At 35.7% G+C, this 19,785-nt stretch overlaps 1 protein-coding gene across 2 annotated transcripts in view; it reads right to left on the minus strand.

Moving 5' to 3' along the window:
- The window catches only part of C5 (complement C5), a 90,674-nt gene extending 74,827 nt beyond the window's left edge, over positions 1–15,847 (minus strand). For both annotated transcript variants that reach the window (XM_045840627.1, XM_045840626.1), the window contains exons 1-5: positions 15,724–15,847; positions 11,217–11,409; positions 8,818–8,980; positions 5,008–5,078; positions 1,060–1,151 (exon numbers count right to left, since the gene is read on the minus strand). In XM_045840627.1, coding sequence (XP_045696583.1) covers positions 1,060–1,151; positions 5,008–5,078; positions 8,818–8,980; positions 11,217–11,409; positions 15,724–15,788 — 584 coding nt within the window. In that variant the 5' untranslated portion in view covers positions 15,789–15,847. The remainder of the gene's footprint in view (positions 1–1,059; positions 1,152–5,007; positions 5,079–8,817; positions 8,981–11,216; positions 11,410–15,723) is intronic.
- Between the last annotated feature and the right edge of the window lie 3,938 nt (positions 15,848–19,785).

Raw genomic sequence — 19,785 nt, forward strand, 5'->3', positions numbered from 1 at the left:
TCATCATCTTTAATTCAATGTGCCCGTTATACTGAAGTGGTGGGGATATAACAGTGAGCAATACAAACATGACCGCTGTCCTCAGGGAGTTTACAGTCTACTGGGGAATAAATGGGCAAGTATTGTAAATAACTAAATAAATAATTGCAATATTGAAAAAAGTACCACTAAGAAAATAAACAAGAGAATAAAAGAAAGAGAGGGACTACATTAGATCATGTGTCCAGGGATAACCTCTTTGAAAAGGGAGAATTTACCCCAGGTCCTACAGAGTGCGAAGAAGCCAGCCTTATGAAGAATTAAGAGGAAGCACATTCTAAGCAGAGGGGACATGTGCAAAGGTACTGGGGCAGGAAAGTCCTGGCCATGAGAGGCTACCATGGCTGACACATAATCTGTCACAAAGCAAATGGCACAAGATGAAAAAATGATAACAGTTGGAGAAATGAAAATAGTTATAAAATAGGTTAAATTCTGTACTTCAAAGCATGTAATATTTCAAGAAAGTATACAATTTAAAAATTATCTGATATATTTAAGTCCCCCAATTTAATCCAAGTCTCTAAATAATCTTCTGTATAGTAAATTAACTGCAAACCCCCTTCTAGAGGGCAGAGCAAAAATGACCATAAAAAGATTTGGCTTTAAAGTAATACTGTAGCCATTGGAAGCCTATGGAAGAGTAATATTTTTATAACTCTCACAGCAAGGCATAGGACTACACCACCTTTTTAGTCTGATAGTCTATTAGATTTCCATAAAGGGTGGAAGGCTGATGGTTTTGATTAAAAAAAAAAGCCCGAGGTCTATTTTTCACTCTTCCAAATTTTAATTTCTGTCTGTAAAGCAGATTGGTGAGAAGTTTTAAGAAGTCCTACCCCACCAAAATGAGTCAAGCTTCTCATTACCATTTAAAAGATTTTGCATATCCTCATTTCTTTTACACTGACACCCTTTATTAGTACTAGGTGGTTTCGTTTGACTGATGATCTGCTTCACCATTAAAAGCTCCAGATGTGCTTTTTAGAGAAAACTTTATGAACAAATATTTTTAAATACTTAGGATTAGGTGGAATCTTGAAATCAGGAAAAGAGATAATTCCCGTATAATCCTTTTCTTCCATAATGTCAACTCCTGATTCATCAGGATCCTTTGAATAAAAACAAACAACATCAAAGCACATAAACCACATGAAAAAATTAACTGATTATACTATATTTGATCTACAGAAATATTTACTAACAAAAATCCATGTCTTCAAATTAAATATGAAGGAGAAAGATTATTTAAATGTATTGAAGACAAATAAGGTTCATTTAAGCCACTTCCTTCCCTCTTTCCCCTCCTCCATTTCCTGTGTCCACCCCCCCCCACCCCCCGCAGCACACACACACAAAGGTATAAATCAGCATCCAGGTATCCTAGTCTCAGTTATCTAGAGATGAGACTCAACTCTCTGTGGCATAATTAAAAAAAGAAGTGTAACAATAACTGATGTTATAATAAATCAAACGTGGACTTACAGGCTTTATAGATACCAGCATCTAAATTTCTTATCTGTTCATTTGAACTTTTTAAAGCAAATCTACTATAAAATGTATTTATTAGCTAGATACTTTATATATAAATGCAATATGTTAATTTTGAGCTTGATAAAACGTTCAAAATAGTTAAACAAACTTTAAAGTTTTCATAAAGCTTTCCCATAAGCTTTCGTGTGTGGGTTTGAAAATTATTGAAATGAGGTTTTTTATTGTCTGTGGACTATGTGTAAAGGTCCACTTTGGTCTTAACACAGAAACTGACCACCATATTCTGTGACTGAGAAATTCATGGTTGGGATTTATTTTTAATCCTCACCAGATGATATGTTTATTGATTTTAGATATAGAGGAAGGTGGGGAGAGACAGAGAGAAACATCAATCTCTTGCCTCTCGTACACGCCTTGACAGGGGATGGAAACCACAACCTAGTACGTGCCCTAACCAGGAATCAAAACCACAACCTTTTGGAGTATGGGATGACACTCCGAGCAAATGAACTACCTGGCCAGGGGCATGGTTGGGATTTTAAGGTATTTTTTCTCAAGTTGCAAAGGTCCATTTTGAAAAAGAATTAGAATTGAGGCTAAGTATTTTATGGTCTATTCTTTATCCCTGCAGTTTATCATGCATGGTGTTTCTAAGATGATCTTTCTTGAGTACTGTTTTCAGGACACTCTACAAGCTGATGCCCCACTGTTCTGGGATCTGATTCCTTAATCCTGTCTTCTTGGGACAGCTCTTACACAGGATAGCGGGCATTCATTCTTCCTTGTGTGGTGTCAGGGCTCTGCGTCACTGAAGTTCCACCATGGAGGGGCGCAGGAGGTGAAATAAATAGCATCTGTCCAAATGCTGTAGTATTTTTTTCTTCCTTCCTTTTCTTTCTTTTCTCTCTTTCTTCTTTTTATTTATTTTTGCTCATGTACAGTTGTCTTCATTTTCCCACCAGTATTTTCCATCCTCAGAAAAAGGGCATTCAAGCTGACACTGCCTCTCCTTTATTCTCTCCCAGACTTCTGACATCAGTCAGCCAGTTTATGTACTAGCGTCATTTCTTACTTCTTCCTGCAGCCATAGCTAAACTTATGTTCTATATTACATGAGAAGTTCTTCACTATTTTTTTAAAAAAACCTATGGCCATTCTTTTCACTAGGACCAGCTCAAGGCTTCCTTTACCTATTCTATTCCAGAAAGGGATTACATCATCCTTTAATCCCACCCCAATTTTGTCTTCCCTCTGAGCTCCAATGCCATTTGTCCTACTCTACAATTTGTTTTGTTTACTCTAGTATGGTTTTATTCTCTGGTACCTATATACAAGATCCAACACAAATAATGTCTCTTTTTTATTACAAAATCATAAGCATGTAATTCTGTAACATAACAATATCACACTTAAGCACACCCTATGACATTTTAGGTGAACTGTTCAAATTAAAACTATAAATTATTACATCCATACTATTACCCTACCAACCACACGTAAGCAGATGTTGCCTCTGCCAGACCCTGTATGAATGCATACCTATTCTCCTAAACTCAAACCTTGAGTTTCCAAGAAAAAAACTCACAGCTCCTGAGCCCCAGCTGGTGTAGCTCAGTGCACTGAGCATAGGCCTGTGAGCCCAAGTGTTGCCAGTTCGATTCCCAGTCAGGGCACATGCCTGGGTTGTGGGCCAGGTCCCCGGTAGAGGGCGTGTAAGAGGCAACCACACATTGATGTTTCTCTCCCTCTCTTTCTCCCTCCCTTCCCATCTCTCTAAAAATAAATAAATAAAATCTTAAAAAAACCCTCATAACTCCTGAGCCTCTGCTTTAAGATAACTCAGCCCATACAGGCCCATGGTTATAAACAAATAAATTCACACTGGAGTCTGACATTTATTGTGACTTCTGTAAATCAGCATCTTTGTTCCTGTCAACGCCATTCTTACTTGCTTCCTCTCCTTACTCTCCAGTTCAGGTAGTCTGAGAGGCCTCTCTCTGCATTCCTTCTCCCTCCAACATGACAATGCCTCTCTTGGCCTCCAGACTTCTGCGGCAGCCCAGAGTGGGTCTCCCTTACTCCACACTCCTACACTTCCACCATAGCAGTGCTCATGGCTACAAATTTCTCTTCCATCTTTTGTCAGAGTTCCCTACAATAAATCTACAGGAGCTTCCTACAACCTGCCATGCAAAGTCTTCTAGGCCTGGTCTAACTTTCAAGTCTTATTTACCCTTCTTTTCCCAGGGATGCCTCCTTTCGTGAATGAAATTGCCTTCTTCCTGTCCTGTCCCTCTCACTTGTGACTTTTTGTTACCCATCATTCCTTTTCTAGCAATCCTCCTGCTTCTTCTCCACATATCTAAATTCTACTCATTGTTCCAGGTCCAGTTCCAATTTCACTTCTTTCCTGAAGTGTCCCTTGGCCTCACTGATCTCTCTAAATTCCTGGAGTGTACATGTTATCAATAGTTATCAACCACAATCTTGAAACACTCTGATGTTTCACAAGTAATTCATTAATAATAGTCAGATGTAAAAGTTTATAGAGGTTTATGATTTTTGTGATTTATAAAAGATTCAGAGTTTTCCTATACATCACTTTTTTTTCCTTGTGTTTTTGGAAAGGTTTTGTTTTTCTGTTTTTCAGTAGGCGAAAAGGTGCTGTAGCCTATAATGAAAGACCATTACTAATACACCTACTGTTAATATATGAGCAGTTAGTTATTTCCCCATAAAAATCTTGTAGGGCTGTGGCACAAACTGGGCAAGGCCATGGGCATTTATTGCACTTGTATCTATCATCTGTTATGTGTGTCATGGCTGATAAAAGGTTGATAACTGCTAATCTTTATCTCATGGTTTAGTACTATTTTCACACATGTTAGTATGAAACACGTTAGTTAGTATACTCTAAGTTCCTTAAGTACCATAGATTGTAATTCTTTATCTTGAATTATACAAATTTTAAAATCTTATACTAGGTATTCAATTCATTCACATAGGGGTGTCTAACCCAAGGCCCTTGGGCCGCATGCGTCCTAGGATGGCTATGACTGCGGCCCAACACAAAATCATATATTTACTTAACACCGTTTTTTTGCTCATCAGTTTTTGTCAGTGTTTGTGTATTTAATGTGTGGCCCAAAACAACTCTTCTTCTTCCAGTGTGGCCCAGAGATGCTAAAAGGTTAGACACTCTTAGTGATTGACTGATGTTCTTGAAGAAATAAATCATGAAAGGATGTATTTCAATTATTTAGTTTAAAATCGTAAGTTGTTGGGATTTAACTTTCATGAGCTCTTTACACATGCCTATTTTAGAGGCATAGACACAATGGTATACTCACAGAAAGTGTTCAGTCACCATTTACTGAATTTTGAATGAGTCAATATGGCATTAGGGAAGGGTTATGAAATAGCATATCTTATTTTAAAAACGAGTTAAATTATTTAGATGAATAACATACTCACTGTGAAAGTTAAGACAGTTTCTCTTTTGGCTGGCTTCAAGTCATCATTCAGTGAATAAACTCTAACCTTTACTGTAAGAATAATTGATAGCATCAAAACCTCTAAACACAAGGGTATTTTGGTTTTTAACAACAATCATCCTTAAAAGAGATGAGTCTCATTACAGTAAATCAATGCATGGTCAATATGCCAATATCCATTTTTTAAAAAAAGAAAAAGTTTGCAGATATATAAGAATTCTTTTGGATTTCTTTAAAAAGCTAGTTCTAGTGAATTTAAGTACAGTTCACTGTTAAAATATATTTACATACAACCTTTTTTGGGAACACATATATAGTACAAAATTACATATATCTGTAATTAGGCTACTGTTTATCAAGAATTTCATAGTAGCAAAATAGTAATGTCTACCATATGGTTATATGGGAATGTAATATATTATCTCATATTAGAGTTGAAGATTAATGAAAGATTAGGTAGTTTGATTCAGACATTATATACTCTTATAAAAAAGCCTCAAATTATCTTTTATTGTTGCTAAAGTCATCTTTGAATTGTATAGTTTTGTTATATTTATTGAGCCAGATCACACAATTGTTCTCTCATTGTTAAAAGAATAATGTCAGTGACTCAATAACAATTAGTTCTCTTCCATTTCTTTCTGTCAATTAGTAGATCCTCACCTTTTAAACAAATGCATCTGCTTAGCTTTCAACTTAGAGCTGTTTGAGATATGCTCATCTAGTTCCAATGACATAATTGTTATTTCTATAGTGTTTCATTGGTACTCAAATCATTTCATGGCCAAAACTTGTCCCACAAAATAAAACTGAACTGGCATCATAAACTTTTTTTAAAGAGTCTGTATTATGCAAAGCTCTATATAAAAAGCTAATTAATATCTCTGAAACTGGTTTCATTAAGACCATAGGATTAAAGCAAAATATTCAGTAAATCCCCCAGCTCTGCTATACCCTTATGCTCAGTCCTATCTCCAGCCTGGAATTCTCCCTTCTGCCTTATGAACATTCCTGGCCCAGGCCTGAGCATCACCGGGATGTTTACCATAGGCAGTTGTGCTACAAAAGCTCAGGCTCTGGAGTTCAAAACTTTGGTTTCACTCCTGCCTCCGCCACTTCTTAGTGTGATCCTAAGCATAATACTTAATCCCTCTAAATCTTAATTCTCTCCTTGTAGAATGGGGCTGCTAATATTTGCTTCATAATGTTGTGAGAACTAAATGAGACAAAGCTTTTGCACAGGCCTGGCACATAATAACTAATCAACAAATGATTATTATTTCTTTTTTATTATTATTTCTATGACTACTACATGTCTACTTTCTAACCAGTTTGTGTTTAGGTTAGAAAATTAATCATGTCTTTAGAGCAATGGTGTATCGGAGGCAAGATCAATACATTTTTGTGCCAAAGATAATGACTTTGAATTTTAAAAAAGGTATTAAGTGCCTTCTATGTGAGGCACCCTGTTAGGCCCCGAGATTCTTGGTGAAACAAATCAGGGATGGAAGTCTTCTAATGGAGTGGAGGAGAGAGGCAAACACATGATCACACAAGTATGTGTAAAAATCTGGGGATGAGAGGTGCCACAAAAGACACTTCCTGGCTTTCTAGGAGTGTTGTCAGGGCTGCCTTCTTTGAGATGACACGTAATGGTTGAGTAGGAAGTAATAAGGCAATGGAGGGTCATGAATGTAGCAGACAGAGGTACATCCCATCTTTAATATAGATGGGAAAACGGTGTGAGCAAGCACCAGAAAAGAGGTCAGTTTGGCTGGTGTCCACAGACTAGGTGGAGCCTGGTGGATGATGAAGCTAGAGGGGAAGGCAGGACACAGCCTGTACGGATTTGAAGGATTTGGGCCTATATCCTGAAGTCCTTTATCCTATAAAGCCTTGAAGATTTAAGCCTTTATCCTAAAGATGCTTACACTAAAAATCCCTCAAGAATCTTCAGATTAAATGTGTACATCAGATTAAATGTGTGCATCAGGACATCAGAACTACAAATAACAAGATTCAACCAATTTTAAAAGAATTACTTTTACGAATTACTTAAAAAGAATTTACTTTTAAGAATTACTTAAAAGTAATTCTTTGTGTACATATGGCTTTGTGTTACTCCACAGATTAAATAATAATGGAAAACACTTTCCCTAGTGCTTATTCTGTGCTAGGCACTTTTTAAAAAGTGCTTTACACTTAAGAATTCACTTAATACATCTTTATGAGGTATGTTTGATTATTATTTCCATTTTGCAAATGAGAAAAGTGAGGCTCAGAGAGGCCGAGTAACTCGCACAGGGTCACGGAGCTAGTAACGGCCTGAGCTGGGATGTGAACCCTGACAGCTTGGCTCCAGAGTCTGCTTAGTGGAAATTAGAGGAAAATTTTCTAGTTTTCCCCTACGATTAGAATAGAGGAAGATACCAAGTCTTCCTACAGTAAAGTCCTGATAGAGAAATAATGTATGAGTCTGTTCTTAAGGAAAGCTTGATAGCTAAAAAAAGTCCCAGGTTTTGGGGATCAGACTACTTATTGAACAAAGACTAGAGACCCTAAGAGGTAGGCAGTGTTAATGGGCCCCAATTAATGAAGCATCCTCTAATATAGAAGGAGGACAGGGCAAGGATAGATTTGTTTCTGGGTATAATTATGTTCAAAAGAGTCCAAGCTTTATAGGCAGTGACTATCTGCTTGTATACGAAGTCATCTTGAGTCAATAGATGGTACTATTTTGGCAATGATATTCTGCCCACACCATGAACAATATTCCACCCTCTCTAGACTTTCCTTTCTCAGCTGACCATGACAGGTGCTTCCACTGGAAGGGTAATGTGCAGGCCTGTTCCGTCCCACTACTGTCATCGTCACCATCGACCAACATTTGGCAAGCATGCACTGTGTGAAAAGCTTTTCAACGAAGCTGGCTCGTCCTGCCTCCCTTCCTCTGTCCTTCACCAGGGATATCATGATCAAAACTCCATAACCTTCCCATCCCACATATAGTTCCCTCATAATTCCACCTCCAATGTGCTCAAAAATCATTGAGGATGAGAGGGAGATATGGAGGAATCGAAGACTTGCAGACACTTGAACATATCTGGGCACCATTCACACTTTTCTGTGTTTTACTTTTGGTCCTTTGGGAGTAAGTTCTGTTATTCCTCAACCAGAGTTTGGGGCTATCCTGCCTTTTCCCTCTTCAACAGAAGAATCATGAATATGAAATAGTGTCCTAATAGGAACTTTCTTAGGTAGATTCTCCTGAGAAAAATAATATTCATATATTTCTGTGATCTAGTTTATTCTTTGCTGAAAAAGCTTATCTTCCAGGGTTGGATTTGTTTTCTCAATTTGAGGGTTAGCTCCAAAGTAACAGAACTTTTTAAATGAATGTGCCTCTATAATAAATTATTTCCCCATTGCGAAAATTATAGTGTTGGCAATTACATCTTATGTTTGTTTAATAAATAAAATATAATGCAACATTTCACAATTTTTAAAAAACACTTTTCTATGTGGAAATGAACTGATGAGGCAAATTATGTAATTGTTGATTTTGCAATTTACCTATGCATTTAAAATCAAATTTTAATTTTGATTGTTTATTTAGCAATTACCATATATATTCAAAATTAACATAGTATTTATAAGTGTAAAAGTGATTGGGAATTGAGACCCTTTTAAACAAATTGGAAACCTGTCTCCAGTTAATTCCAAGTGTTAAAAAGCTCTACAGTATAGAGGCAGTTGTCCTCCCCAGGGAAAGAAGCATCTTATACTCTACCTGACTGTTCTGGAGTGTAAACAGGTTTGTCTGTTTGAATGAAGAGATATCCATTGTCGTTGGTTACTGGCATTTTTTTTGATTTTGAAAAATGCTTTGATACAACTTCCAAATACACATATGAAACTAGGTTTTGTATTTCAGACCATTTTTTGGGTTGTATCTGTAACAGAAAATGTTGACAAAAAAGAATATATTAATGCAAAAAAGAATATATTGGCTTTCTACATACCACTGGAATCTCACTAGAAGGAAAAATAAGTGTGTGCATTTAACTATTTAAAAAGTAGTAGGGGAGCCAGAAGGGTAAATAAATTTTGCCCAAAGCCCTTCAGTGTTAAATGCCTTAACCAAAATTTAAAGTGTTTTCTAAATACTATATGCATTTAGTAAAACTATTTAAGCTACAGAAGCTCTCTTAATAAATTTTCACTTAGCCCATGAACTCCGCTCCCTCCCCTCAACATTCTGACTGGTGTCAGGACACTGTGCATTCATTATAGCTACATCCTTCTGCTCCCACCGGTCGAGCAGTGCACTTTCCAAAATGTGTAAGTGATTGTAATTATCTACTTTATATTGCATGCTATGCAAATTTAATACATAAAAAGTAATAAAAGAAAGATAATTGCTTCTGTGAAAACTTGGGCTTTGGACGCAGGATAAAAATCAATCACTAAAATCAACTGCTGTGGAATTAAATATGTGAGTACTGTAAAAGCTGGGAAAACAGTAAAACTCTATAAAGATTCTGCACTCAGGCTCTTTGCAAACGTCTTTAAGTTCTTTCTCCACTTTAAGGAAACATAAACTGTAGAACAAAGGTGATGTGTTAAAGGTGTGACACCTAATAAATAAGATTTGACGTCCCAGTCAGTGGGCCTGCACTTCAAGAAAGGACCTTGGCACAGTATCAAACAACTGGCAAATAAAGGTACATTATAATGTTAAGGTAAAATTAAATGCTTAAGATATGCACCAATTTTTGTGATTTCTCCATCTTAATCTACTTTCCAATTAACCATGTAAGTTAGCACAGTTCAAACAGAGCTTTCTGTGGTGATGGAAATGTTTTATTATCTCTGCTGTCCAATACCGCGGCCACCAGTCAAATGTGGTCACATTTGAGCATTTAGTATGTGGCTCATGTGACTGAGGAACTAAATTTTTTATTTTTGTTAAATCTGATTGATTTAAATTGACAAGTAACAAGTGCATGTGGCTAGTGGCTACCTTGAGTCACATAAGTGTCTGCTGAAAATAATACTTTTGGGAGATGAAGTTTAATTCTTAATAAACCCTAATAAAATGTAAATATTTGTTAAGAGATTAGAGCATATACCACCAAAAACACTAATAAAAGAATTCCTATAGTTGGTTGAATTTATTTAGATCAATTTCTCAAAACTGAGTAATATGAGTATACATTACCTCTTTTTACTTAAATATGTACAATATGTACAATATGTAAATATGTACAAATAATAGTAAATATTATTTACTTAAATATGTACAAACCTAAAACTAGCTATGATCTTATGTCTATGACTTTTATATAATTATAAAATCAAAATAAATTAAAAATGCTAAAAATATAATGATAATTTTAAACTATAAAATTTCAAATTTTAATTTCTTTCTTAAATAACTCACTTTTAAGAGGCAGTGGTATAAATGAACCCCAGAGCCCCTTCCAGGTCTCGTAGTGTTCGATTTTTCTGGTTCCTGATTTTTGAATTTTTACTGGAATTTAAAATAATATTTTGTTATATCTATTCACATGGGTGAATAAATACTAAGTTTGGAAAATTATTTTTAGTTACCAGAACTTTTTAATGAGAAATTAATTGCAAGCATGTTTCTGACCCTGCTATATAATATCTCAATAGAAGAAAAAGTTATTTGATCAAGGTTGTTTCTTTCTATTAACCACAAGTTGTACATGAGAGCTGTTTTCAGTAATTAATAATTTATTCTTAGAAACTATAATTGTAGAATATTGGAATTTAAACAAACAAATGTTCAATAGCATCCATGGCTTCCTGTATGTAATGCATTACAGATCAATATGCATATTCATATTTTTCCTTCTTTATAACAATAATTTTGACAGAAAATAAGTATTCTCAATTCATTTTCAAATATTTTCATATGAGTACAATTTTATTTTCTAATAAGAATGTTACCATTTACATGCATTGCTCAAAAAACAGACACAACTCTCCTAGTTAGAGGTTTCTGCTCCCTTCGTATTATTATTAGTGACTGACATACCTCAGCTAACAATCGCAGAGGTATAATGGTATAAATGACCAAATATGTTTTCAATGTTCAATCTCTGAACACATTTTACTGAGGATATTCTATATATATAAAGAAAATAAAGGACAAATACATACCGTTAAGATTGCAGAGTTTTGGAATTTATTTTCTGTGGATAAAATAATAGATTGCGAAGCATAACTAAATTCTTTACCAGGATAACTTTTAATGGAGATTACTGCATCAAATGCTTCAGTGTACCCATAAACTTGAATTACAATATTTTCAGATGCTCCAACACGAAGTACTTTTGGTGCTGATATGACATACCTGTTGAAATGGGAAAAGAGAAGGATCAGAAGCTCTATATAACATATTTTGTTATACTTCTGATTTTTTTATCTTACTGGATATATTCAATTTAAAATACGCACATTTTCTCAACTTAAAAATAAATTTTTAATTAAAATTTATTTGTGATCTATGCTAATTTCAGCATAGTTTCTAAGAAGAAAGAAATAGCTTGAAATTAGGAATAAAAAAAATAGCACTGGGAATTTATTGAACATTTTGAAAGGCAGTAATAATACCTTTCCTGAGCTACTGCAGCACAGGAAGACTTAATGATGTTGATTAGAACATGTACATAGGGTCACTATCTTTGTCCAATGGACAAAAAACCAACATAGTTACCAGTGCTTGAATTCCAGCTGTGCCATCTACTGGCTGAGTTACTGTGATGAATCACTAACCCTTCTCTGAGACCTCAATAACTGTGAAACTATTACTTTCTTTACCAGACTGAGATAAGGATGAAATGAGACTACGTACATGAAAACACTTAGCATGCTTAGTACTCAATAAATGTTAAGGTTCATTAATTTTACTAAATTATTAGAAAGGAAATAACCTTAGAAGTACTGGTGTTATACTAGTGAGTAGATTTTTTAAAAGGCCAGAATAAGAGTGATCTTGGGGGAATGCATTAGAAAATGGAAGTAGTTCTGGAACCTTAGAGAGCAAATGATCACAATCATACAATAATAACAACAATGACTGAACACTTATCATGTAGCACTCTGTGTATAATTCTTGCAGTCTTTACAACAGCCCAATGACTAGATACTATTGTTTGCTAATTGTACAAGTGATAAGAAGTTAATTTGACTAAGGTCACCTGACTTAGAATGAGGAAGGACTTTATTCTCAGGTCTCTCTTTGCTGTCACAGATTAAATTGAGGTCAAAGTTACAAGCTTTGTTCACAGCCCCAGGCTGTTCCTGGAGTTTTATTTTGCATGTGATTTATACAAGAATGAAAGTGACTCTATATGTTTTTGAAATAAAAATTTTAAATGTGTGATTTTTTTCATTGTTTATTAGAAGAAAACCTACAAATATGATCTAGGTTATTGATTATATTATCACAAAGTATATCATTTGAATAGTGAGAGCTGTTGTACTTATGCTATTACATAGAAAAAAGTGTTTCAACCCAAAAGGTCATAATGATTGACTAATTTAAGAGGCCGAACAGTCAGCCCATCACGCCAACGGGCAGAATTATTGCAGGCTCCTGTTAACATTTTGACATTTAATAAGTCTTTTCAAATCACTAAGTCTTTAATAACAATGAAATTAATTTGGGAGCAATTAAATCCTTTAAAGCATTTGGCAGTTCTACATGACAACTAATTTGGAACCATTTACAGGCACATTGCGAAAGAAAGGAAAGGATCTCCAGACTTCCAAGCATCATCTGATTTCCCCACATGCTTATCCAGGAATGGCAGAACGTGAGAAAACTTTAGCTTTGATGATAATAAGATACATTTACAGAAACTTTGCAATGTGCTCAGCTCTGTTTTAAGCACTTTATAAACTCACTGCGTTGCTACAACCACTCTGTGAGGAAGGTCTTATTATTAACCCCATTTTACAGATGAGAAAACAGATAATTAACTTGCCTAAGGTCACAGAGTTTATAAGTTATAGAATTAGGAACTGATCCTGAGCATCCTATTTCCTGAGTTAACACTTTCAAGTGCTTTACTACACTGAATAGACTTTTGCTAATTTGGAGAGGAGGAGTATTTTAATTTCAGTATACTTAGAAGTTTTGTATTTTTGGTTTAAGATTGTTTTAATTTTAAATTGTCAATATGGTTAGTGGTGGTGAAACATAAAATATTCAGTTTCCAAGTCCCTAAAAGATTGCTCTGAAACCACTCTTCCTACAGACTTTGGTCCTTGCTGATTTATCAGTAGCACAATCTAATCTAAAGAATTTCATACTTTACTTATTTTCTTTTCAGAGGAACAGGCCACTGAGCTTGCAGGGGGACAAAAAACGTCACTTTTGGCCTCTACCTGAAATATTGTTTCCCCAGATATTTGTAAGGCTTGCTCCCTTGCTCTCTTTCAAGCTCTGTATGAGTACTTTAAAGAACCTTATCTGTCCACATTTTTAAACAGTGCCCCATTATTTCTTTATTCTACTACTCTCCTTTACTTTTTTCCTTCATAGCATTAATAACTACCTGACTTTTCTAGTCATTCACTCATTGGTTCATTCATTCACTCATTCATTGGTTCATTCATTCATTCATTGCTTCTCCCACTAGATGCAAACTCTATACCATCTACTATATCCCCAGTGCCTATCACATGGTAGGTACTCAATAAATTTTTACTGAATCAATCAATTAATTAAATGTATTAGTTTAATTGACTGATGACATTGTAAATGGTGCATGCTCACTTTTTTGAGAGAAGGAAAGGCAATGCTTATTAAGAGCAAGTACAAATGTAGTAGAAACAGTTCAGAATCAGGGGACCCACGTTCTAGTTGTAGTCCTAGTTGTACAACTTAATCTCAATCTCTTTGAACTGCAGCCACTTGTCTTTCAAAAAAGAACAAATAAAAGCTACTAAAGGTACTGGGGTGATTGAAATAATGTAAGAAAATCAGGTTTATGACATTCTAAGTACACATTTATATTCACAGTTTACATATTTGTACATATACATTTATGACAAACTGGAAAAAAATATGGTAAAGAGGAGTCCTCCATACTAGTCCTGCTTCTGTCTTTCTTTAGCAGCATGACCTTTGGTAAGTCACCTCCCGTCTCTGCACTTATCCTCATATGGGAAATGAGTGGGTTCCATTAGATACTCTTCAGTGCCTTTTCAACAACATTGAGGCAGGATAGTAAGAAGCTAGGAAAATTCCTGGGCAAGTAGAGTGGGGAAACTGAGATAAGAAAACCAAACAGGACCAAACAGTGTGAGCAACTTACAGCCAGCAAGAACTTATCTCCTGTAACCAAGGACACTTAAGAGTGAATGGCTTTTACCTCTCCTCCCTAACCATAGAATACATAGCTTAAATCTTCCTTGCCTGGGAAATAAAGAACAAAGAGCCGATTAATGTCATTTGTGCCAAGGACAAATGAAGTCAGGGAAACAAATAACAAAAACACCATTAAAAGCTGGACAGGCCCAAGATAAAAGTGAAACAGTATAATGGACCAAAGAATATTTCCAAAACCCCTACATGCTCGTTGTGATACATAGCCTATTTATAAAATGCAAGTGGAAAACTATTGAGTAATTCTGCTAAAGCCCTCCCTTAAGATTCTTACAGGCAGGGGAAAAGATAAAAAGCCCTCAGAATGAAGACATAGCACAGGCTCACCCTAGAGCATGCCCATCCCCCTTCCTGATCATGTGCATTTTATTTCCTCCTAAATTCCAAGGGTCCTAAGGAGACTTTCAACAAGGTGAGCAGTGGGCAGCAGCAGCTCAACCCAGGCTTACACCCTGATCCTGTCTCCAAGGCCCCCTTTTCCTGACTTCCAGGTGAGTTAACAGAATACCATTTTGGCTTATTCCTTTCCTATAACCTTTCTAGGGAGCCAGCAGAGTACTGCCCAGGCTCTCTCCTGCTACTTCTTCTACCCCAAGTCCTTCCTTTGTTTCACTGTTCCCAGCCTTAATAAATGTCACCTGATCAAAATCACCTGGACTTGTGTTGTGAAATCTTTCCTACTCAAAGTCAAGAACCCACACACTCCAGGCTAGCATGAGGAAGACATGCTCCAGGCTGGTGCCTGTCTGGTAATAATGTTATTTCTAAATATGAGATCGCTATTTTAAGATATAATTTAAAATGCACAGTTTTTTTTAAATGCACAGTATTTTAATATCACTAAACATTGTGAAGAATGAGCTCATAAACATAAAAGTAATTACAAGTTTTTCAAATCACTATATTAGAATTAACCCCCAAGTAACCATTGCTTTTATTATGCACAGTATACAGAAAACACAGAAAAAACTATGCACTAAATATAAATAAGCAATAAATGACAAGAATGTTTATCATCTAGAGTTTATATAGTTCTTTTTCAAAGAGAAATTTGAATAATCACTTATGTAATTTAAAAAAATATCCCATAAAAGCTGCCATGTATTTAGCTATTCATCAAATCAAAATATATGACTTTCTCCTTCAGAGATGAGACTATTTACTTGGTATTCTCAAAAGTATAATTTTCAAATTAACACAGACAACCAAATTTACATTCCATTCATCACGACTAAGATACATTGAAAAATAAAGACGGATTCTTCTACTTACGTTTGTTCCTGTCCCCAGCTTTTCCCTAGGAAGATTAAAAAACAAAGTATGCCCCAAAGGCCCATGGCTGGAGACAGCAGTAAACCATGGGTATAATCTTTTTGAATTTACTCTCCTTTTAAATAAACTGAGCTTAAAGAATTTGAGTAAATTAGTTTACTGGTTAATTATTAACATCAGAAAGAGGGACTTCTAAGTAGGAAAAATAATACCAGAACTGAAACAACCTTTAACGCCCAGGTATAATGATAGGAGATGTTGTATAGGGATTTATACCTAGAGAATTAATTCTAGTGGAAACAAATAATAAAGGAATTCTAACAGGGGAGTGTGGCACTACGAGAAGCTTGAAGCTAGAAACCAGTAGGTCTCATTGCCTTTGGCCTTTCCTCTTCTGACCAGGGCAACTGCTCTGACCTTATATTGTCTGTGAGCATTTGGTTTAGACAGGACTCACTACATGGTCTTTCTAGAGAAGTCCTGAGCAGTGGGGTTGCTGGCTTTGGCAATGGCCTAAGGATAAGCTGAATCTGCAAAGGAAGTCTATGGAACAGTTCCTTGGTCTATCCCAGTCTAGAGAAGAAGCTGAACATTAGGTGGAGGAGAGATTGTGACAGGCGATGAAAGAAAATGCCATGTTGAGCCTGCCAGCATCATTCTTTAGAAAATAAGTAACTAGTCAAATACTTTAGAATTTGGTAGGGAATGGACATCCCCCAATATCTATTAATTCATACACCACAGATACAAAATTTATATCCATTCAGACACAGAATATCTTTCTTTTTGAAAAAATAAACTCATGTTATACCTTTCAGTGAGGATCTTAACATAAAAGCTCAAGAAAAACAAAGCCTTCAATAACAAATGAGTCTAGTAATTAATTAAGAATAAAATACAATTTTACCTTTAAGATTTTATGATGTTCTATGTTTACTAAGAAACTTTTTTTTACTACCTTTCTGTTATTAGCACTCATTTCTACCTTAGTACATAATAAGTACCCTGTTTTAAAATAATAAAACAGGCTTCTCTAAACATTATTCTATAATTCAGGTGTTTTATGGTCACATTGGCATTCTTTGCCTTGAATTTATAAGTTTCTAATTTACCAATACTTTAGTACTGAATTCATCATGAAAAAAGGCACACAGAGGAAATTTGATACACAAATTTCACTAAAGGTGTCTCATGCATATGTTATTAAAATGGTAAAAATGTGCCACCATTGTTTGACCATCTAGCCCATTCGTTTCAAAACAAAACCTGTAAAATGATTAAACTGGGTTGTGAAAGATGGGTCAAGTTAAAACAAACAAAGTACTCTTGCCATCATTTTCGGGAAGAGGCATTAGGAGAAAGGGAGAACACTCAAATATCATGGATAATATTTGTATGTTAAGCTCAACTAACTAACTGGCTGTTATTATAAAGTCAATATTGATAAGTGATATTGGGTTTTCTGGTAGAAAACTTTTCAAAAAATGATGGATCTCAAAGGTCCTTTGTAGAACCGAAGTTCAACAATTTACAGATTCTCAACAACGTTTCACTGACGTTTTCACGGCTCTGCCTTTTAAACATGCCTCCAAGATGGATTCTTCTTTACATTTTAAACTGTTCCTTTGGCGAGTCTTTGGCTTTTTTTTCAAACCTGCATCTCGAAAAGAGGATAAGTGAGGTCTGGCAGAAACTTTGGTGGTCACCTGAAATTCCTGCTAATGCAACCTCAATGCTACCCTTAGGATTGAGCCCAAATGATTCTACTTGGTTTACAAGGCCACCTCCTGATCTGGGTCCCACTTCATTCTCCAGCCTCAGTGTTCCCTTTCTTCACTGCAAACAAGAAGCTGAATTACCTGCTATTACTCCCTGAAGTCACCACCACATAAAGGTGCTCCTAGGACAACAAACAATCAACCAAGTACTATTACTACTATTATCAGTGTGTTTATATCCTTAATTGGTGTGTTATCAGAAGCATGGTTCAGATGTGGGTCACTGCCACCAGCACTGCTGAATGCAGGACACTCAGTTCTTTGACCATAACACTGAATGAAAGGGAATTTGGGGTATAAACTAGATCCAGTTGGGGGATCTTATAAGTGTGTATCTCTCATTAGTCACTTGTCTTCCTGTAGATTTATATGAATTTTAAAAGCCATTGAGCTACAAGAAGTTTATTGAAACAAAGTCTTACACAAAAAATATATAAAACAGTGTGGGGCAGCCCTGCTGTTTGCCTGTCTTCCTGACAGGCATCCCCAGGTGGCCCTTGAGGAGGCTCAATGGGAAACCTGGGGTCCTTGGACACATGGTTTAAAAAACATTGACTTAAAGCACCAAACAACATCTTCCAAGTGTTCTTGTTTCACTTGGACCAATCCTATTACTTCCCTCTACCAACACCCCCAAGTCCAGCTTAAAATTAGTTTGTCAGTTGATCAAGTGGAAGGGGAAACCACTCTCTTTATACCTTGTGCCCAAGATCCACTGCTTTAGCTGCAAATTAAAATTCCTCTTCCAAGTGACTTCACATTCCTGTACCTTTATCTCATATCCAAGACCCCAGTATTCCAACATCACATCAGGAATTCACACAGACTGCAGAGGCCTGGTAGAGGAAAATGGAAAAGTGAACTCTCCAGGTATGTACTCCAAAAACCCTTTTACATGTATGCCTAAAAAGACTAGTGTAGAAATGCTCTTTGCAGCATTATTTGTTAATAGCAAAAATTTGGCAGCAACCTAAAACAACAGAAAAATGACAAATACATTACTGTATATGCGTATAATGGAATGTGATGTTGGCTGACAAAACAAGCTTGCAGAATGACACAAAGAGCGTAATAAAATTTATATAAGTTTAAAAACATACAGGGCAATGTTATTGTCTATAGATATTTACATTGGTAATAACAATGTAAAAATATGGTGGTGAAAAGTAAATACTAAATCAGGACAGTAGTTTTACCTCAGAAAAGAATAGAGAATTGGGAGGTAGGAAGAGGTATACAGAGTGCTCACTCTATCCATTGCCTTTTGTTTTAAAGGAACATCTGAAGTCGGTTTAGCACTATATCACAAATAATTCAGTAAAGGTCAGTGGTAGTTATACTGGTATTTGATAGGTCAGTCTCTACTTTTCTAAAAGTTTGAAATATTTCATTTTTTAAAAAGTATGGTTGGCAGTGAGGCAAGCTTGAATTCTAATTCTGGCTCTATCTAACTTGCTATGTGATCTTGGACAACTTAATGAAACCTCGGAACCTCAATTTTGTCATCTGCAAAATCAAATAATAAGATGCCTCATAGAGCTGATGGTAGAATAAAATGAAACATGCATAAAGTCCTTGGCCCTGAACTTGAACGTGAAATAGCATGAATCTGAAAATGTTCACTATTATTATTATTGGTTTAAGACATATTCATCATCGTCTACTCTTTATTTTTAACATGTGCATAGGATTGTAGCAATCAGTATTTAATACAGTTCTTCCCTCCTGCTTAGGAGTCTCAGGACTCTTAGGATGGAAGAATGTCATTGAGCCCAGCAGAATTTTGCATCCACTCTTTTGTTTCTCTGTTTTACTGTCAATGAGAAGTCTGGGATTAGATGACTGACCTCTTAAAAGTCTAATTGCTACATCCTGACCATCTGACGTTCTTAGTGAGCAAAGGAGCATCAAAAGTTTCCCACAGACCAGATCCTTTTCGGAGGGCACTGAATTTTTTTCCTCTCGTTTATGGCATCGATTGCCGTTAGCAGATTATATGTACTTTACCTTTTTATCTCATAAGCTGTAAAAGGTCTTTCCCCGGAAATGTCCTCCTCACTCTGACTGTTATACAAGATGTTCTTGAAGCATTTTCTTACCTCCCAAGTATTGGTGTAGTAATTCCAAAAAAAGTCATAAATGTTAATTTACCATCTCAACAAGACCTATAAACTCCAGTGCATTTTAACATGTGCTATATGAGACTCAGACATAGAGGACATTTGCCCAACTTTTATTGATCTTATCCACATAATGATAGCATACGTATTAGCTCCTAACATGT

Source organism: Phyllostomus hastatus, unplaced genomic scaffold, assembly GCF_019186645.2.
Source record: "Phyllostomus hastatus isolate PE091 unplaced genomic scaffold, TTU_PhHast_1.1 phas_contig_34, whole genome shotgun sequence".
In the NCBI taxonomy this organism is placed as follows: domain Eukaryota; kingdom Metazoa; phylum Chordata; class Mammalia; order Chiroptera; family Phyllostomidae; genus Phyllostomus; species Phyllostomus hastatus.